The 22,120-nt window shown below is 47.1% G+C and overlaps 1 protein-coding gene across 2 annotated transcripts in view; it reads right to left on the bottom strand.

Annotated features, from left to right (window-relative positions):
• NID1 (nidogen 1) overlaps positions 1-20,317 on the bottom strand; it is a 97,180-nt gene extending 76,863 nt beyond the window's left edge. Inside the window, exon 1 of one of the 2 annotated variants that reach the window (XM_023216206.2) lies at positions 20,016-20,317. In XM_023216206.2, the coding sequence (XP_023071974.1) occupies positions 20,016-20,240 (225 nt within the window). In that variant the 5' untranslated portion in view covers positions 20,241-20,317. The remainder of the gene's footprint in view (positions 1-20,015) is intronic. The other variant, XM_023216207.1, reaches the window with a different exon arrangement.
• Positions 20,318-22,120: the final 1,803 nt, after the last annotated feature.

Genomic DNA, 22,120 nt, shown 5'->3' with positions numbered 1-22,120 from the left:
AGAAAGAAAGAAAGAAAGAAAGAAAGAAAGAAAGAAAGAAAGAAAGAAAGAAAGAAAGAAAGAAAGAAAAGGAAGGAAGGAAGGAAGGAAGGAAGGAAGGAAGGAAGGAAGAAAGAAGAAGAAAGAAAGAAAGAAAACAAAAATGGTTAAGGTCCAGCCCCCGCCTTTTAAGAAACCCACAATCCAAGGCCGGGCACGGTGGCTCAAGCCTGTAATCCCAGCACTTTGGGAGGCCGAGACAGGTGGATCACGAGGTCAGGAGATCGAGACCATCCTGGCTAACACGGTGAAACCCCGTCTCTACTAAAAAATGCAAAAAACTAGCCGGGCGAGGTGGCGGGCGCCTGTAGTCCCAGCTACTCGGGAGGCTGAGGCAGGAGAATGGCGTAAAACCCGGGAGGCGGAGCTTGCAGTGAGCTGAGATCCGGCCACTGCACTCCAGCCTGGGCAACAGGCGAGACTCCGTCTCAAAAAAAAAAAAAAAAAAACCCACAATCCAGAAGGATAAGAGAAAGGACTGACACAAAGAGATGATGACACAATATAGTGTCAAGAAGCAAATCTCTATGGGGCATTATGGTATCACTAATTATTTTGAATAGTTTAATGTGTCAGGATAATAGCTAATATTTACTGAATACTCACCATGTTCCAGGCATTTTACTAATATCTAATGCTCAGAAGAACTTAAGACTAGGTACTACTGGCCAGGTGTCGTGGCTCACACCTGTAATCCCAACACTTTGGGAGGCCGAGGTGGGCAGATCACGAGGTCGGGAGTCTAAGACCAGCCTGGCCAACATGATGAAACACTGTCTCTACTAAAATTTCAAAATTTAGCCGGGCGTGGTGGCAGGCACCTGTAATCCCAGCTACTCGGTAGGCTGAGGCAGGAGAATCACTTGAACCCAGAAGGCAGAGGTTGTAGTGAGCCGAGATCGTGCCACTGCATTCCAGCTTGGGCAACAGAGCAAGGCTCTGTCTCAGGAAAAAAAAAAAAAGACTAAGAACTACTAATATCCATATTTTCCTGATGGGGAAAATTAGGCAAATTCATCAATGTGTCCGAAGTTACCAAGTAATAAGTGGCAACACTGGGATTTGAACCCACGGAGTCTGACTGCAAAATTGGTCCTTTTCCAAAATTGGTCCTTTTAATTACTTCATGAACTGCCTTCTTGAAATCAGTTATAACTGCCTATTAAAAGATATCACTGGCCAGGTGTGGTGGCTCGTGCCGGTAATCCCAGCACTTTGGGAGGCCGAGGCGGGTGGATCACCTGAGATCAGGAGTTCGAGACCAGCCTGACCAACATGGTGAAACCCCGTCTGTAATAAAATACAGAATTAGCTAGGCATGGTGGCACATGCCTGTAATCCCAGGTACTCGGGAGACTGAGGCAGGAGACTCGCTAGAGCCTGGGAGCCGGGGGTTGCAGTGAGCCGAGATTGCACCATTGCACTCCGGCCTGAGCAATAAGAGACAAATTTCATTTCAAAAAAAAACACGATATCACTGTTCGTACTCAGCGAAAACCCGGGCTCCTTGCGAAAATGGGAAAAGGGCCCCTGAGATATGATGGCAAACCGCCCGCTGGTGTGGACTCAGGCTCACCAACGAGGTCTAACACCCCCTCACTTTCTTGTTAGTACACAATCCACTGATGACATGGAAGACCAAGCCAGTGATAGTTTTCCTTAGATAATCTGTGAACTAAAAGAAAAAATCCCCTAGCTGGGCGCTGTGGCTCATGCCTGTAATCCCAACACTTTGGGAAGTGGAGACAGGTGGATCACCTGAGGCCAGGAGTTCGAGACCAGCCTGGCCAACATGGCAAAACCCTGTCTCTATTAAAAATAGAAAAAAATAATTGGCCGGGCGTGGTGGCAAGCGCCTGCAGTCCCAGCTACTTGGGAGACTGAGGCAGGAGAATCGCTTGAGCCCAGGAGGCGGAGGCTGCAGTGAGCTGAGATCGCACTGATGCACTCCAGCCTGAGCAACAGAGCAAGACTGTCTCAAAAAAAAAAAAAAAGGAAAGAAAGAAGGAAAAAAGGAAGGAAGGAAGGAGGGAGGGAGGGAAGGAAGGAAGGAAGGAGGGAAGGAAGGAAGGAAGGAAGGAAGGAAGGAAGGAAGGAAGGAAGGAAGGAAGGAGAAAGCAAAGGATTCCCTAATCAAAAGGGAGAGATTTTGCAAACGGCACTTTATTTTACTCTTTAAGAGCTACAGATTGGAAAAACACGAGTCCAGAATAGCAACCCTCAGTTGTTAGAAGGCCAGTGGATTTTCCAGGCCACTTATTTCCCTCCCCTTCCCCCTCCCCCTCCCTTCCCTCCTCCTCCTCCCAGAGTCTTATCCCTCAGTCTCTTCACACCTCATTACTAGAGGAGAGGGCAGGGGCAGAAAAAGAGAGAGGAACTAAAGACCAAACTCTCAATATGCCAAAAACTTGTTATTAATAAAAAGGTTCAGTGTACAGAACCGATTGGCTCCCAGGTGAGGATTGGAAGCAGAGCTCTGAGAGGGAAATGCAGACTTAAAACCTTCTCTTTTAACCACATGTTATGGGCTATTAACTCTTTGGGTGACATATTTTCCATCATCACCAGGCACCAGCAAAGCTTTTCTAGGAGATACTGGCAGGCTGCGGAGAAGGGAGTCAGACAAAGGGCTTCTCCCAGCTGGTCCCTCTGTCTCCCTTCCAGGGACCCAAACATCTTCCAGCACAAGTATCCCAGGGAGCTGCCGTGTGGGAGCGTGGGAAACGGCTCACTCTCTTGAGCCGCCAGAAGTTGGCAGTGAGCAGCTGCTGGTGGGAAGCGATCACAGGGAGGCCACATCCACACAATTTAGTTTTACAAAGCTGTTTTCCAGTGAAATTTGTATCAGTCCAGGCCAGGCGTGGTGGCTCATGCCTGTAATCCCAGCACTTTGGGAAGCCGAGGTGGGCAGATCACGAGGTCAGGAGATCGAGACCGTCCTGGCTAACACGGTGAAACCCCATCTCTACTAAAAATATAAAAAATTAGCCGGGCGTGGTGGTGGGCACCTGTAGTCCCAGCTACTCGGGAAGCTGAGGCAGGAAAATGGCGTGAACCTGGGAGGTGGAGCTTGCAGTGAGCTGAGATCGCGCCACCACACTCCAGCCTGGGTGACAGAGCGAAGCTCCGTCTCAAAAAAAAGAAAGAAAGAAATTTAAATCAGTCCAATAATTTTCAAAACACTCTCAGTGTCTTCTAGGCATGGGAATATTTCTGTTTTCACAAGGAGTGTTTTAAGAGTCAGGTTTTTAGACAAGTGTCATGCAGCACTGCAAATGCTTTGGACAACGGTCATGTAACCCTCATTAGTATTTGCATTGGAAAATTATTTTTCAGCTGGTTTTACTGAACATTCAGCTCAATCGTCTGTGATAATGAAGAAAGATGACTTCAAAGATAAATATAATGTGCAGAACGGCCAGAAGTTTCACTGAATTCTTAGCTTTAAACTTCTACCCTGTAAACTTCTTCTTCCTGGAAGTAAGAGTTAATAGCAAAGTTGATGAACAATATTCCCGTCTACTTGGGTGCAAGTCTCATTTTGCAAAGTCTGTCAAATGCGTGATGCTCCTATCAGCCTTGTGCCTTTTCTCTATCTTTTGAAAGTAACATGGGGCAACTCAACAGCAGGGCAGGGAGCAAAAAGGGAAAGGACTCAGGCGGAAGGGGGCACAGACTCAGGCACAATCCCCAAGGGGACTAGGCTGGGGAGTCCTCGGGCCCATGCAGTCACTGATGCCCAGGCCATCACCAACATTCACTCAGTTGGTGAAGCCAGGAAACCTGGAAGTGGGTCCTGGTTCCTTCCGCTTTCTCACCACCCACGCTGCATGTCCTATCTCCAACTACAGCAGGTCCTCAAATAACTTCATTGCATTCAACGTCGTTTTGTTATAACGTTGATGAGAGAAAAAAAAAAATCTATTCCTGGCTGGAGCCACCATCTGTGTGTCCGTGTTCTCCCCATGTCTGCGTAGGTTTTCTCTGGGTACCCTGGCTTCCTTCCGCATCCCAAAGCTATGCCAAAGTTGGGTGAACTGGCGTGTCTAAACTGTCCGATGGTGAGTGAGTGTGGGTGTGTGGGAGCCCTCTTGCGATAGGACAGCATCCTGTCCAGGGTGGCTCCTGCCTGGCACACTGAGCTGCTGGGATAGGCTCCGGCCACCCTCCACTCTGAACTGGGATAAGCAGCTAGAAAATGAATGAATGAATACAAATTATCACAGAATGAAAATGCATCAAGTATGAATAATCACCCAATGCACACCAATGAATTATGCTGTACAAAAGCATTCAGCAAGCTGTCGGATTTGTTTTTGAACTTTGTGGATCAGAAGTGCTGACAATGTTGCTTTGCAAACATTTCTTCCTTGACTGAACCCACTACCACCATGACCTCCATTATTCACTGATTCATCAAAAATTGGGTAAATAATATGTTGGTTGTTTTTATTCATCTTAAATGTATGTATAGCTCACATTTATTTATTTCAATGTTTAATACTAGAAGTGTTTTGGGCTTTATGGGAATTTTGGTGATGTGTTCCTGACCAGAAATAAGCCATAGGAACTTAAATGTTATTTCTGTCAATTACCCTACAGTCAAATCCGTTTAGTTATGCATTTTTAGCTTAAAGCCACAGTATCCAAGAACCTATCCACAATGGTAAGTGAGAAGTTACTGTATATGGCACTCTCTCCATCTCAGCTACCACTAGCACACCCCCGCCCAACCCCACCACCTCCTTAGTCACATGACTGGCCCTTCTTATCCTTATTCCTCAGCTGAAATAGTGCCTTCTCAGAGCTTCCTGGCATCCCCTCCAGTGGAAGCTCCTTCCACTCACTCCTTGCTCCCTTCCCTCACACCCCCAGCCCCTGATATGTCTTCTTCCTGCCTATTTGTAGGTTCTGGCTGTTCTCCCCACTATGTGGTCATTTCTTCAGGGTCAGGGACTCTATTTGTCTTGGTCACCACAGTAGTTCCAGAGCTTACACATGGTCTGATACATATGAGTCTCCCCACTTCTTGACTTCTTCCAACATAGGGGACAGGTAGGTTCAAAGCAGGATAAGACCTGTGCACCCAGGTTATTTTAGAAATAAGGCCTGAGGGTGAGCTCAGTTGTAGGTGATATGAAGGGTCAGAGAACTGTGCATTACTGCCGTTCTTGCCACTGGAGTAAAATGCCAATTACTAAAATAAAAAGTGCATAACTTGAATTCAGTCATGTCTCCAGATCTAAACGCCAGTTTACAGGAAATACAGGAGACAGAAGAACATGCTAATGGACACAATGGGATGCAATCAGCAAAATCCAGAATATAAAGCACTAAAATGGAGAAATACCTAGTTTCTTGAAAAATAAATTTTAAAGAAAAAAAAAAAAGAGCTGGGGACTGGGGGAGGACCTGTAGATTTTAAAAGTTCTAAGAGATGACTAGGCAAGGTGGTTTGCTCCTATAATCCCAGTATTTTGGGAGGCAAAGGCAGGCAGATCACCCGTGGTCAGGAGTTGGAGAGCAGCCTGGCCAACATGGTGAAACCCCATCTCTACTAAAAATACAAAAATTAGCTAGGCATGGTAGCAGGTGCCTGTAATCCCAGCTACTTAGGAAGCTGAGGCAGGAGAATTGCTTGAACCTGGGAGGCGGAGGTTGCAGTGAGCCAAGACCATGTCATTGCACTCCAGTCTGGGCTACAAGAGCAAAACTCCATCTCAAAACAAAAGTCCTAAGAGACACATCTACCAAATGCAATGTGTAGGCTTTGTCTGGGCCCTGATTTAAACCAATCAACTGAAAAGCAAAATAAAACATTTCATGAAACCATTTGCATATTGGACAATATTAAGGAATTATTATCATTTCTTAAAGTATGATCATGATTTTACTATTTTGTTTTTTTAAATAATCTTTTTTTTTTTGAGACAGTCTCACTCTGTCACCCAGGCCGGAGCGCAGTGGTGCAGTCTCGGCTCACTGCAACCTCCACCTCCTAGGTTCAAGCAATTCTTCTGCCTCAGCCTCCTAAGTAGCTGGGATTACAGGTGTGTGTCACCACACCTGGCTAATTTGTGTATTTTTAGTGGAGACAGGGTTTCACCATGTTGGCCAGGCTAGTCTGGAACTCCTGAGCTCAAGCGATCCACCCACCTTGGCCTCCCAAAGTGCTGGGATTACAAGTATGAGCCACTGGGCTCAGCCTAAAGAGTCTTTTCTTTTGAGGTACATTCTGAAACATTCACAAAAAGATAAAATATTTGGGATTTGCTTAAAAATAATTCAGTTTGGGATGGGGAGGGAACATTAGGAATAAGTAAGGACATCAATGAAAGAAGATTAGTCTCAAATCGGTACTTGTTGGAGCTGGTAATGAAATACAGGGGAGTTCATTATATTTTTTAGTATATTTGAAATTTTTCATAATAAAAGTTTATTTTAAAAAAATATATAACAGGCCTGGTGCAGTGGCTAACCACACCTATAATTCTAGCTACTGGGAAGGCTGAGGCATGAGAATCACTTGAATCCGGGGGGTGGAGGTTACAATGAGTCAAGATCACGCCACTGCACTCCAGCCTGGGTAACAGAGTGAGACTCCATCTCAAAAAACAAAAATAGAGTAAAAAGTTAAAAAAAAAAACATATAACAAACCTGATTGATCTGAAATTCAGCAAAGAAGGGCAAATGGTTCTAATAGATAAGCCAAGACTAACATTCTCTGTCAGTAGGGCCTGTGGCTCATTGTCCTTGTTTTTGTTTGGTTTTGTTTTTCCAGGTTTATTGAAGTATAACTGACAAACAAACGTGTATAAGTTTAGGGTGTACAACGTGATTTGATATAGGTATATGTTGTGAAATGAATACCACAATCAAGTTGGCTAGCAAAGCTATCATGGATAGCCATGATAGATCAACGGGACAGAACTGAGAGCCCAGAGGTGAACCCACATATTTACAGTCAACTAGCATTTGACAAGGTCACCAAGAACACACAATGAGAAAAGGCAGTCTCTCCAATAAACAGTGCTGGGAAAATTGGATATCCTCCTGCAAAAGAATGAAAATGGACCCCTACTTTATAGCACTCACAGAAATTAACCCACAATGGATTGGAGAATTAAATGTAAGACCTGAAACTATAAAACTCCTGGAAGAAAACATTAAGGAAAAAGCCCCTTGATATTGATCTTGACAATAACATGTTGGACATGACACCGAAAGCACAAGCAGCAAAGCTGACATGACGAAGCGGGACTCCTTCACTGTCCTTTCTGTGTCGGCGAAGATCCACTTTATTATTTTATTTGTACTGATGCGTCATATTGGTACATATTTATGAGGTGCATGTGGAGTATATATTTTGATACATGCATACAATGTGTAATGATCAAATCAGGATAATTAGGAAATTCACCACCTCAAACATTTATCATTTCTTTGCACTGGGAACATTTCAAATCTTCCTTTCTAGCCATTTTGAAATATACAGTATTTGTTAACTATACGCACTCTACTACGCTATCAAACACTAGAACTTATTCCTTCTACCCATTCACCAACCTCCTTTCATCCCCTGCCCTACCCTTCCCAGCCTCTGGTAACCGTCATTCCACGCTCTACCTCCATCCCTCGTGGTCTTTGGATTTCTTCCTCCCCCAGACCTTCCTACCACTGCCACTCCCCTTCCAGGGACGTAGGAGCGTTACTTGCACTGGGCACGTTAGACCACATTAATGAGCAGAAGATGGTGCTGGTAAAAGCAGATTTTGTCATTAAAACGAATCAAAAGTTACAGAGCCTGAGGCACCCCATACAGTGCCCTGAGTCCAGAAAAAAAGAAATTGTGAAACCTAAGTATCGCACAGCAGTCACCAGTATTACTTTCTGTTCACTACATTTGTACTAGTTTAAAAAGTACACGGGGCCAGGCAAGGTGGCTCATGCCTATGATCCCAGCACTTTGGGAGGCCAAGGCAGGTGGATCACCTGAGGTCAGGAGTTTGAGACCAGCTTGACCAATATAGTGAAATCCCGTCTCTACTAAAAATACAAAAATTAGCCAGGCATGGTGGTGGGCGCCTGTAATCCCAGCTACTCAGGAGGCTGAGGCAGGAGAATCGCTTGAACCTGGGAGGCAGAGGTTGCAGTGAGCTGAGATTGCACCACTGCACTCCAGCCTGGGTGACAGAGAGAGACTCCGTCTCAAAAAAGTACATGGATTATGAGACCACGATTTCGTTTTTATGAATGTTGGTGAGTAAAAGGCTAGAGGAGAAATGTGCCAGAAGAAAAATGTTAGATTGCTGTTGATTCTCCAGACTCCATGGTGTCTCTCCTTGTTGACACTACATGCTTTTGGATCTATGATTCCCTCCTCCTTGAAAACCTCCTCAGCTGAGTGTGGTGGCTCACGCCTGTAATCTCAGCACTTTGGGAGGCTGAGGTGGGCGAATCACCTGAGGTTGGGAGTTTGAGCCCAGCCTGGCCAACATGGTGAAACCCTGTCTCTACTAAAAATACAAAAATTAGCCGGGCGTGGTCATGCACACCAGTAATCCCAGCGACTCGGGAGGCTGAGGGTGCATTGAGCCGAAATCTCGCCACTGCACTCCTGCCTGGGCAACAGAGTAAGACAGAAGGAAAGAAAGAAAGAAAGGAAAAGGGGAAAGGAGGAAAGGAAGGGGAGGGGAGGGGAGGGGATGGAAGGGAGGGGAGGGGATGGAGGGGAGGGGAGGGGAGGGAAGAGAAGGGAAGGGAAAACCTCGAAAAACCTTCTTGATAATCCTCAGCTCACGTGCTTGGCAAAGTCTCATTTTCCCTTGTGAAGGCTTTCTGACCTCCCAACCAGGGTTCACATGTTTCTTTCTGTCTGCCTCTCTCTCTAAGTTTGCAATTGGCGTCTTAGACCCCTGACTCCCAATGGCAGCAGCACGTTCCTTGCTATATTGATCATATCGCAAAACCCTCATGGGGTGAATGCATTTCTGAGAAAGCCCATCTGAATCACTGAGAGTGCTGCTGATAATAATAATGTAATACTGTCATCTTAAGGTAACTTAAGGTAACCAAATATTGCCGAGGTGAGGCTCTTTGTGAATCTGCATTAAGGAGTAAAAACTTCTTTACTGAAAAAACAGCTATTTCCAGCATGTTGAGCAATGTAAATATTTCCCTGAAATACTGCTTACAATATCAGTTCACACTGGGAAAAAGTTCCTTTAGCAAAGTTAAACTTCAGCTCACTATGCAGCTAGTAAAACTAATGCCCCTTTACAGAACCATGTCTTCCCACTCACCCCAAGAAACACAGAAAACAATACGACTTTTCATCCAGCTGCCCTAGGGCAGAGCATGTCAATTAGATCACAAAAAAAACCCACGGTGAAAATGCCAAGCACCACATGGGTAACAGCTGGAACCACTTATGTACAATTGTTTCAACCCAACTGACAAGAAGGGGATGGACAGAGCACCTAACTTATAATGGGAGGGCGTTTCCCATCTTAGAAAGCATTTCCTGTCTCATTTCATCTTTCACGTGAACTTTCAGACAGCAAGAATCACTGGAGAAAGTCTATATGCAGATGCTCAAAAAAATTATAATTTATGTTAGATTTCTTATGTCCAAATACACCCTGAAAAAGTGAAACAGCCATTTTGGGGGGGAGCCTAGTAACAGTCCCCAGGGCAGAAAGCGGCCTGCAATAGTTTGGGGGGAGCCTTCTCCAAAACATGTGTGTTTAGAGAATACTTGAGGTAGAAACAAATAAGAAAAAAACAGCGTCCTTTTACAAATGCAAATCGCTGTACTGAGAAGACGTGAAACTTGCAAAAGCAAACTGCATGGGTGGGAGGCAACGGGAACTTAAAATAATTTAACATAAAGAGTGGAAAGGCAGCAAACATTGGCTGTCACCTTATGTTGAGGTCCTTTACTAAGGCTCTTTTTATCTTTTAAAATTTCATACAACAAGCATTTAGTACAGCCATCCCTGTTTTCACATACTTGAAACAGACAAGGAAATGACAAGAGATTTTAATTTAGCTTTAATGTCACACAGCCAGCAAGTGATGGAACCAAGATCGGAACCCACATCTGCTGGAGTCCATGACCCATGTTCTTTCTGTTACACTTGGCTGCCTAGTTTAGACACACTGGGGGCAAAAGTCATGCAAGTTGCAATGTTTTTTGGGATGGCTTCAAAGTTAGTGACTGGGCAGCTACGAAAAGCTGGAAAACAAAATGAATCCAAAAAAACGTAAAACACAAAAAGGAAGTCCAGAAAATAGGCAAATCCGGGACACAATCAAGGTGGAGACTGATTAATTTCAGCCTAGAGCCCACAAGTGGACCTGGAGCCTCATCTATTTGCAAGGCACTTTACCGTTTACAAAGCATTTTTACTTTAGTTATCTCATTAAACCTAGTAAAGATTAATATCGTTTTCACTCTTTGAGAAAAAATGAGTTTCAGTTTATATAACTTGCCTAAGATCAAACACTATAAGTGCCAGAACAAAATTCCAAGTCCAAATTGCAAGTGATTCCTATTAACTCCACAGAAGAAATGACTCTGGCATGAAATAGAAATAGAAGTAAAAGGATTAGTAAATAAAGCTGAGGAACAATCTAAGGGTTACCGGAAAGGGGTCCCGATCCAGACCCTCAGAAAGGGTTCTTGGATCTTACACAAGAAAGAATTCAGGGCAAGTCCATAAAGTGAAAGCAAGTTTATTAAGAAAGTAAAGGAATAAAGAACAGCAGCTGGGTGCCGTGGCTCATGCCTGTAACCCTAGCACTTTGGGAGGCCAAGGCGAGCGGATCACAAGGCCCAAGAGATGGGGACCTTCCTGGCCAACATGATGAAACCCCGTCTCTACTAAAAATACAAAAATTAGCTGGGCGTGGTGGTGTGTGCCTGTAGTCCCAGCTACTCGGGAGGCTGAGATAGGAGAATGGTGTGAACCCGGGAGGCGGAGGTTGCAATGAGCCAAGATCGCGCCACTGCACTCCAGCCTGGTGACAGAGTGAGACTCAGTCTCAAAAAAAAAAAGAATTGTTACCCCATAGACAGAGCGGCCCCAAGGGCTGCTAGTAGCCCATTTTTATGGCTATTTCTTGATGATATGCTAAACAAGGGGTGGATTATTCATGCCTCCCCTTTGTAGCTTCCTGATATTGCCACGGCGTTTGTAAACTGTTATGACGCTGGTGGGAGTGTAGCAGTGAGGACGACCAGAGGTCACTCTCGTCGCCATCTTGGTTTTGATAGATTTTGGCCGGCTTCTTTACTGCAACCTGTTTTATCAGGAAGGTCTTCATGACCTTTATCTTGTGATGACCTCCTACCTCATCCTTTGACTTAGAATGCCTTAACCATCAGGGAATGCAGTCCAGTAGGCTGACAGTCCAGTAGGTCTCAGCCTCATTTTACCCAGCCCCTGTTCAAGGTTGAGTTGCTCTTATTCACGTGCCTCTGACATAAGAATAATAGAGATGAGTCAACATTTTCAACATACTCCAGTCAATGTCCAAGTAACTTTGGATCAGTTACCTCTCTCTTCTGCAGAAAATTTCTACCTGAGATTACTTTCCAACATTTAAAAATGATTGGGGCTTGTCCGATGGTAGTGGGTTAGCAGAATTTATTAGCATTAGTATCCCTAAAGTTGATATACAACCCTCCAGGCTAAATTTGACTGGCAAAAAAAAAAAAATTGTTGGGTTCTTTAAATTTTAACCACTGGTGTGTCTATCAAAGAAGTAGCTCTTGAGGATGCCACACCAAGGGCCTTGGGGTGTGAGACCCCCAATCTCTGGGGAGACACATGTTTCTCCTTAATAACCTGAATATAGATATCAGAAGTTTACCTGTGGCAATTGGAGCCTAGTACTGTATTACACAAATCCCTTAACTTAAACATAAAAAATTACAGGAAAAGAGTTAAGTATTTATCTGTCTTTCCAGAAGGAACAGTATATCAGTGTTACCCAAAAGTCACGGTTGATGAGGAAAACCTCTTTACTGAATATGCCAGCTAATAAATGCACAAAGAATGACAGAAACAAGCAAGCAACCAGCAAAACAAAATAAAACAGCATCCTGCAACCTTTAATTTAATTACTGTTTCAGGCAAAGATCATCAATGGATGCTAAAACTATTTGGTGAAAGGTTGGTGGGCAAGGAAATAGATGATAAGGCCAAAGTGAGTGTCACCCCATAACTCAGTTGCTGCTCACGTGGGGAAAAATATAACTTGACAGGCATGATCTGGCTGTAATCTCCTTAACACCAGATATTAATCTTAGCATGGCAAGCCAAGCAATAATCAGACATCACTCGCCTGCCAATGTTATCCAATGTGAAAAATACAGCTTCCCTTATGAAGGATTCTTCTCTCTTTTTTTTTTTTTTTTTTGAGACAGAGTTTCAGTCTCACTCTGTCACCTAGGCTGGAGTGCAGTGGCATGATCTCGACTCACAGCAACCTCTGCCTCCCAGGTTCAAGAGATTCTCCTGCCTCAGCCTCCTGAGTAGCTGAGATTACAGGTGCGTGGCACCATACCTGACTGGTTTTTGTATTTTTAGTAGAGATGGGGTTCCACCCTGTTGGCCAGGCTGGTCTCATTTATGAAGTATTTTTGTTGAAAGATGATGCCCTACTCAACAATAAAAAAAAACGCCTTTTTTAAATGACCAAAAGATTTGAACAGGCATTTCTCCAAAGAAGATACACAAATGGCCAATGAGTGCATGAAAAGATTCTCGACATCATTAGCCATCAGAGAAATGCAAATCAGATTCACAACACAGCACTTCACACCCGCTGGGATGGTTATAAATCAAAAAGACAGAAATAAGAAATGTCTTTTTGTTGGTGAGGATGTTGAGAAATCAGAACCCTCATATATTTTTGGTGGGAATGTCAGATGGTGCTGTCACTTTGGAAAACACTTTGACGGTTCCTCAAAATATTAAACATAGAGTTACCGTATGACCCAGGAATTCCAATCCTAGGTATATACCCAAGAGAAATGAAACTTATATCTACACATTTGCATGTGTACCTCTTCCGGAAATGCAGTTTGTCTCAAAGACATCTTTTTATGGCCGATTTGTCTTAATCAGACTGAAACAAAGTCCTCACTTGCATTTGGTCAACAAGTCTCTGAAGTCTCTTTTGACCCACACCAGGTCTCCTTCCTTCTTTTTCCCCACCGTGCCATTTATTTGTTGAAGAAAATGATAATCTTTTAAAGTTAAATCGTGTCAGCCATCTACTTAGATATCTCTAATGGCCGGGCACGGTGGCTCATGCCTGTAATTCCAACACTGGGAGGCCGAGGCAAGTGGATCACTTGAGGTCAGGAGTTCAAGACCAGCCTGACCAACATGGAGAAACCCTGTCTCTACTAAAAATACAAAATTAGTCGGGCGTGGTGGCACATGCCTGTAATCACAGCTACTCAGGAGGCTGAGGCAGGAGAATCTCTTCTTGAATCTGGGAGGCGGAGGTTGTGGTGAGCCGAGATCGTGCCATTGCACTCCAGCCTGGGCAGTAAGGGCAAAACGCCATCTCAGAAAAAAAAAAGAAAAGAAAAAAGAAAGAAATCTCTAATGGCTCCTCATTGCTTCATAGAATAAAATTTAAAAAATCCTAACAGGCTTTCATTCATTCATTCATTCAACAGATCATAACAGAGCACTCACTATGTTCCACAGGCACGATCCTTAGTACCCAGCAGATGGTGGTGAATGTGGTGGGCATGCACTCATGGGGCTCACACTCTAACGGCGGAGACCAGCAACAAACAAATGAAATTTTAAAGAATCAGCCAGGCTGAGGTGGGAGGATCACTTGGGCCCAGAAGTTTGAGACCAGCCTGGCTAACATAGTGAGGCTCTATCTCAAAAACACAAAAAGCGAACAAACTAATGTTAGGTGATTAGACATGCTATGAGGGGAAGGAGACAGCGAGGGGTGGATGGGGAAGGGCGCCCTGAAGAGGCTGCAGGTGAGCAGAGGCCTGACCACAGGAGGGCGCAGCCCCAGGGAGCTGGGGGTGGGTGTCCCCGGTAGAAAGAAGAGGAGACGTGCCCTGACCTGGATGGGATGAGCTGGCCATGGCCAAGGAAGAGAAAGAAGGCCAGGGTGGCTGCAGCCTAGCACATGAGGCAGACATGGGAAGCCATGTGGGCGGAGCGACCAGCGAGGCTGGGCCACTTGAGGCTTTGCGGACCATGCAGCCTGAGGAGTTTGGATTTCATTAAGCACAAAGGAAACCCTTAGAGGGCTTTAGGCTGGGAGTGGCAAGGTCTGAGTTACCTGGCGCTGCAGGATCCACCCCTATTGAGCTCTCCAAGTTCATCTGACGCCACTGCCTTGCGCTCCCATCCACTTTTCCATTCCTAGGACACACCAAGCTCCTATTCCTTTCAGGGGACAGGGTCTCACATACGGTCATGCTTCCTCCTCCTCCTCAGAACCGCCCTCCTGCCTCCTCCCCTTTCCACATAGTGAAACTCCACTCACCCCCTGATCTCAGCTCTCCTGGGGGAGGCTCACCTGATCTCTCCAATCAGTTCAGCTTTCACCCCAATATATACCCGCCCTGAACCCATCACAATGTAGGCATAATTACTGATTTAATGTCTGTCTTCCTCACTAGACCTTACACTCTATGAGGGCAGTGGCAACCCTGGTGTTGTTTTCAATCTCTATCCCCAAAGCCTAGCACTGTTAGGCAAGAAGTTGAACATCTGTGGAATGAATATATGACAGATGTTAACACTGCACTGCAATTTACACAAAATAATACCCAGTGTCCTGAAAAAATTAATGTACTCAGTCAATCAAAAAATATTAGAGGCCAGGCTCGGTGGCTCACGTCTGTAATCCCAGCACTTTGGGAGGCCAAGGCAGGCAGATCACCTGGGGTCAGAAGTTCGAGACCAGCCTGCCCAACTTGGCAAAACCCCATCCCTACTAAAAACACAAAAATTAAGGTGTGGTAGCAGACACCTCCCAGTTATTCAGGAGGCTGAGGCAGGAGAATCGCTTGAACCTGAGAGGTGGAGGTTGCTGTGAGCAGAGACTGCACCACTGCACTCCAGCCTGTGCGACAGAGTGAGACTCCATCTCAAATAAAATAAAATAAAGTATTAGAGATCCAAGATAAATTGGACTTTAGAGATGAGGGTATTGAGCATTGGAATGCAGCTAGTGTAACTGAAAGACTGAAATTTTCATAGTATTTAATTGTAATAAATACAAATTTAGATACCTACATAGGGCTAGTGGCTACCATATTAGCCAAAATGGGCTTGGAGGATGAAAGACCTGTGGAGCAGAACAAAATCATCTCAAATACCCCATCAAGGTCACCCTAGATCAGCCCACTGCCAGCTGATTGCAGACATGTGAGCAATAGATGCTTATTATTACATGCCACAAGTTTTTGAGGTTGGTTTCTTTTAAATTTTTTTTCATAGAGACAGGGTCTCACTATGTCACCCAGGCTGGTCTGGAACTCCTGGGCTCAAGCAATCCTCCCACCTTGGCCTCCCAAAGTCTGGGATTATAGGCGTGAGCCACTGTGCCCAGCCAAGATTTTTTGTTACACAGCAAAAGCTAACTGATGCATTCTGTCTTTTGACCCCCACATGCCTGTCCAGACAGAAACCTCCTATTCCAATAGAACTACCTGCTTTCATCAGATGATACTCATCGTTTTCCCAAACTTCTTCCCATCCTCATGCATTTACTCCTGCAGTACATCTGGAATGGCCTCTCCATTTCCTATCCACCTACTGCAATTGGACCTGTCTTCGAAATCTTAAATGTCACCTCCTCTGTGAAGTCTTCTCTTACTACTCTTGCTCATAGCAATCCCTCACATCCATTGCTACATGTTTTAGGCTTAATGCTTGAAAGTACTATGAGTCAGACACAGACTGGGGTTAGCATTCAAGCTTTGGCATTTGACTGGTCACATGCCCTTGGGCATATCACTAATTATTGATATTATTGCTGTCTCTTCATTTGAAGAAAGGGAGGAATGTTTTGAGGATTAAATCATATAAAACTAGCAAGTCTCTCTAACATACAGAGATATACCCAACCAATAACTGTTTTCTTTCTTAGTGGGTGTCTCTTACATTTTCCTAATGCCTAGAATGGTGAAGACCATCCTTTTGTGCCTACACTTCCTATCAATTCACCTTCTTCCATCAATATGCAAAGAGTATCTGCACAGCTGTAGACAGGGGTGGACACTGCAGTGTGTCACCAGATCCCCCTTCAGCTCCTGGAAATGTAGCCCTCCACTGTCAGCTTTGAGGGTTACTTCCAGGGAAAATACTGCCTTACCCCCCGGGTGTATCTCCATCCAGGACAGCTCTTATCTAGTGATTCACTGACTCACTGATCCATGCAAGGGCACAGGGGCCCAGTCCCCTCAAGGCTTGAGACAACTCTGCAAGGCCATCCCAGCTCCAGAGCTCCCCCAGGGGCTGGCAGAGACCTTTGCTAGGACTGCCCTGCGGTTGGGCTTCTCCTCTGCTCAATCCTTCCTCATTCCCCACCCTTTCACAGGTGTGGACCCAAGGAGCACCCTAATGAAATAATCTGCCTCCCAATGTCCAGCGTAGGCAAAGTCAGCTTCCTGGGAACCCAACCTACAGGACAGATAGAAGATGCAAAGAGACTTCTAGGATCCTTTCTCATGGAAGTGCAGATCAAACCCAAATAGACAGGAAAGTCTTTGATAGGAACTGTTTTGTGAGAATAGATTTTCTAGGCCAGGCGCGGTGGCTCACGCCTGTAATCCCAGCACTTTGGGAGGCCGAGACGGGCGGATCATGACGTCAGGCGATTGAGACCATCCTGGCTAACACGGTGAAACCCCGTCTCTACTAAAAATACAAAAAAATTAGCCGGGCCTGGTGGCGGGTGCCTGTAGTCCCAGCTACTCGGGAGGCTGAGGCAGGAGAATGGCAGGAACCTGGGAGGCGGAGCTTGCAGTGAGCCGAGATTACGCCACTGCACTCCAGCCTGGGCGACAGGGCGAGACTCCGTCTCAAAAAAAAAAAAAAAAATAGATTTTCTAGACCTTTAGAATTTTGTGCGGTTAGTCTGATGTCACAAGTAAAGGAAGACAGCAGGTCCCAATTTAACAAAAGGGTTCTTAGGAGGGCCTGAAATCCTAGCACTTTGGGAGGCCAAGGCGGGCGGATCACCTGGGGTCAGGAATTCAAGACCAACCTGGCCACAGATGGTGAAACCCTACTAAAAATACAAAAATTAGCCGGGTGTGGTGGCTAGCGTCTGTAATCCCAGGTACTCGGAAGACTGAGGCACAAGAATCGCTTGAACCCCGGAGGCAAACCTTGCAGCGAGCCACGATCAAGCCACTGTACTCCATCCTGGGCGACAGAGTAAGACTGTGTCTCAAGAGAAAACAAAAAAAGAGGTTCTTATTCAGTGGGTCTCTACATGAGAAAAACCATACACTGGCCAGGCACGGTGGCTCATGCCTATAATCCCAGTATTTTAGGAGGCCAAGGTGGGCAGATCACCTGAGTTCAGGAGTTAAAGACTCAGCCTGGCCAACATGGTGAAACCCCATCTCTACTAACAATACAAAAATTAGCCAGGCATGGTGGTGAGTGCCTGTAATCCCAGCTACTCAGGAGGCTGAGGCAGGACAATCTCTTGAACCCAGGAGGTGCAAGTTGCAGCGAGCCAAGATTGAGCCACTGCACTCCAGCCTGGGCAACAGAGCGAGACTCTGTCTCAAAAAACAAACAAACAAACAAACAAAAACTGGTATTTAGCATTTCCTCTAATTATGAATGCAGGCAACAAAGCAGTCACTAATAGAAGTCACAGATCTTTTCATATCATATCATAGTTGCTACATGTGTCTCAGAATATTGCTCATGATCTTCAAAGTTCAATCGTTACCTGAACTGCTCTTGGATCCACTGCTATACCTTGTTATTTAATGTTGTTAAAAGTAAGCATATAGGCCAGGCGTGGTGGCTCACGCCTGTAATCCCAGCACTTGGGGAGGCCGAGGTGGGTGGATCACGAGGTCAGGAGTTCAAGACCAGCCTGGCCAACATGGTGAAACCCCATCTATACTAAAAATACAACAATTAGCCAGGCATGGTGGTGTGTGCCTGTAGTCCCAGCTACTCAGGAGGCTGAGGCAGGAGAATCACTTGAACCTGGGAGGTGGAGGTTACAGTGAGCTGAGATCTCGCCACTGCACTCCAGCTTGGGCAACAGAGTGAGACTTTGTCTCAAAAAAAAAAAAAAAAAAAAAAAAGGTAAGCATATATTGGGCCAGGCATGGTGGCTCACACCTGCTGAGGCAGGCAGATCATCTGAGGTCAGGAGTTCAAGACTAGCCTGGCCCACATGGTGAAACCATATCTCTACTTAAAATACAAAAATTAGCCAGGCGTGGTGGCAGGCACCTGTAATCCCAGCTACTCAGTAGGCTGAGGCAGGAGAATCACTTGAACCCAGGAGATGGAGGTTGCAGTGAGCTGAGATGGTGCCACTGAACTACTCCAGCCTGGGGGATAGAGAGAGATTCTGTCTCAAAAAAAAAAAAAAAAAAAGTACACATATAAGCATATATAGTACATAAGAACATAAGATGTTTTTAATATTTTGATCTGTATTTCAACATAAGTGCCTTCCTTGGTCATTTTGTGGATTTTATTTTATGCATTTAAAACTTTATACTGCCCAGCATAGTGGCACTCACCTGTGGTCCCAGCTACTCAGGAGACTGAGACCAGAGGACAGCTTGAGCCGAGGAGTTGGAGGCTGCAGCGACCCAAGATGGCGCCACTGCACCCAGCCTGGGCAACAGAGCAAGACCTCGTCTCTCTAAAAACTAAAATAAAAGTGTTATACTGAAAAGGGATCCACAGGCTTCACCAGTGTCTAAAGAGGCCAGGGCAGTCAACCAACAAGAGTGAGGGCTCTTTGTGGATCCAGACTTGAAGGGCTCATTCGTTTTAGGCAAAGCCTACAAGTTCCACGTGAGTGTTGTCTAAGGCGCAGTGTGCCCAGGCCAGACCGGGAGCACAGCCATTTCACGGGCAGGACAGGCTGCAGCCGCCGCGTTTGCAGTTCCAACCCCCTTCCCCCCGACCAACCCCCCACACTTCTGGAATGCACACGAGCCTTATATGAAATCCACATGGTGCGCAGCGGAGGAAGGCAGCGGCACGAAAGGACTTCAACAAGTTGACAGCGCCCCCAGGCCCGGCCAGTCCCGGGGAGGCTCCAGGGAGCTGTAGGTCATCTGGCCCCGCTCCTCGTTTGGGGCCTCAGTGGTGACAATGCCTGGCCACAGGAAATTGGATCACTGGGAGCCCTGTGTTTCCCGCTCTGGACTCTGAAACGAGCCCAACTGGAAAGCAGCATCACTGCCAAGACACATCCGGAGTCCACACACAAACACAGGAGGCTGCCGGCGAAACTCTCCCGCAGCCACAAGAGTCCCGGGGCCCGCGCGCCGGCTGCGACCCAGCTCCGGCTCTTGCCCTGCAGAGGCTCCGCGCGAGAACCTGGCTCTACCCGGGACCGGCCGGGTCCTAGCCCCGAAGGGACTGGACAACCGAGGGTCGTGGACTGACCTCCCTGCGGCGATGCAGCCCACAGCCGCCGGGGAGGAAGCTCCGCGGGGTCCCGAGGTGCCGGGGTCACGGCCGGGGGCGCGCGGAGCCACCCAGACCCCCGCGACCCGCTCTTCGGATGACAGGGACCGGGTCGGGAAGACCTTCGTGGACCCTGCAGAGGCGGGAGACCCTGCGCCGTATCTGGTGCCCCGGTGGCCAGCGAGTCCCGGTCCCCGCCTGCGACGCCCACGTCCGTCCGGCTCTACGGGCGCCCCCGGCCAGCCGCGCCCTGCAGCCCCTCGCCCGCCCTCCCGGGGCTCACTCACGTAGACTGAGTCGATGTCGGATCTGTCGTAGAAGCGGAGCGCCCCGCTCAGCTCCAGGGCAGGGGAGACGAGGTCGTCCCCGTCCTCCAGCTCCAGGTCCCCCTGTCCGGGGCCGAAGGGGAAGAGCTCCTGGCGGCTCAGGCAGCCCCCAGGCCCCGCCAGCAGCAGCGGCAGCAGCAGCGCCCGCGTCCACGCAGCCCGGATCCGGCTGCTCGAGGCCAACATGTTCTCGAACTGCGGTCCCGCAAACCCGGTCCCGCGGCCAGAGCAGAGGAAGGCGGGGATGTAACCGGACGCCCCTAGCAGCCCCCTCACCTCCCGCCTCCCGGCGTTCCCACCCCGGGAAATAGGGGAGGGGAGGGGAGCGGAGGGGAAAGGGGAGGGCCCCGCCCCGTCCAGCGGGCGCGCCTCGGGGCAGCCCAATGGCCACGAGGGGGAGGGCGAGGGGCGAAGCCGAACCTCCCGCGGTGGGCGCCGGTGCCTGCGATTCTCGAAAGTAGCCCGGCTCCCACCGAACGGCGCCTCCGGGAGGGGGAGCAGAGCGCGGGACCCGCACCATGGTCCTCTGATTAGAGTTGGGTCGTGGAGAGCCCGCGACGTGGAAACGCTCCGGATTCAGGAACGGCGCCCACCCCATTGCCGCTCGGCTGCGTCCGGGTTCCAATTCGCTTGACCCTGGTAGGAAGACCGACTGGGAGCTGGGAATGAGCCAAGGGACCGAGCCGCCAGCACGTTCATGGGCTCATCCACCCATTCATTGAGCGATTTTTGAGTGCCTGATCCTGTGCCCCCTACTGTGGAGGTTCGCCTGGAAACGGGGTCCCACCCTCCAAGGCAAAGTCACCAGTGTACAACACAAGCCAGTGTCAGGAGAGGGCCCCACGTCATCAAGGACATTAGGGCTGGAAAAACTGGCGGAGAAAGCTGCAGATGGGATGGCGGGAATCAACCCAGCTCCTCTGGAAGGAATGGGATGTCATCAGGAGGCAGAGAAGGGAGGGGGAGGACCGAGCCGGGTGGATTCAGGGCACCATTCCCCAGCAGAGGATTTGGGGAGGGACCGGTTGAAGTACAGCCTTGAATCACAACTCTAGGAATTTGAATTCGCTCTATTACTCGGAGAAAAACCTATTGAAAAAGTTCTTGACAAAGGGAGATAAGAGATTTAAGGGGTATCCTGAATAATCTGTTAATCGTTAATTAGGCACCAGGGTGAAGGTAGAGACAGGTAAGTTATTGGAGGGCCAAGTCTAAAACATTGAAATGAAAGAAGGAGCAAAACCTGATTATAAGATTGGCATTGCAGAGGAGAAGAAACGAAGTTAAAATTGAGTTCAAGGTTTTGCACTCAGAGGACTGGAAAACCAGTACTGCCTTTTGACGTCAGGGAAGAGGATCTGGGACAGCTGGAGCTGGATATGTTTGATGTCATACCTATTAACTTGGAGGGGTCAACAGGACATCCCTGTTTCCTGTCAGCAGCTAAAATTAACGACCTTGAACCTAGTTTATAATAATTCTTCAGAAAACAGCAAATTCTGTATAAAATTTAGGGGGCGTGAGTTCTGAACCAGCAGACAGGAAGAAAAAGCAAAGGAAACGTGCCTTCTAAGCAAAACGCTTTTGATCTACTCATGAGATCTTGTCTTTTTCTTTTGAATTCATTAGCCATCAGAGATAACATTTATTACCCATCAGAGACAAGGTGTGTTTTACAAATATTCATTCATTTTGCACTCACAGTAACCCTAGGAAACAGTAACCCTAGGAAACAGACCTGCCTTGTTTTACAGAGAAGGGGCATAGAGGCCCAGAGAGGTTAAGTCATGTTGCTAAGGTCACACAGCTGGGAGCTGGTAAGTGACCCTAGGTGTCCCAGCTGCAAGGACCCCACTTATAACCACTGCATTAAGTGCTATCTGTTTACTACCTTTTACTCCTGTTGTTGAAGAGTTACAGATGCAGCCTGCAGTCTGTTGTCAAATACGGTGCTTTTCCTTCAGTTCCCTCCCAACAATACAGCCCTGTGAGTCCCCAGTCTGCTCCCCAGAAGCACTTCTGACTCTACTCTATGCCATCTGTGGTTCTGACTGTTTCTGGGCTTC

The sequence above is a fragment of the Piliocolobus tephrosceles genome, chromosome 1 (genome assembly GCF_002776525.5).
Source record: "Piliocolobus tephrosceles isolate RC106 chromosome 1, ASM277652v3, whole genome shotgun sequence".
In the NCBI taxonomy this organism is placed as follows: domain Eukaryota; kingdom Metazoa; phylum Chordata; class Mammalia; order Primates; family Cercopithecidae; genus Piliocolobus; species Piliocolobus tephrosceles.
This window is presented reverse-complemented; position numbering and strand designations above follow the sequence as displayed.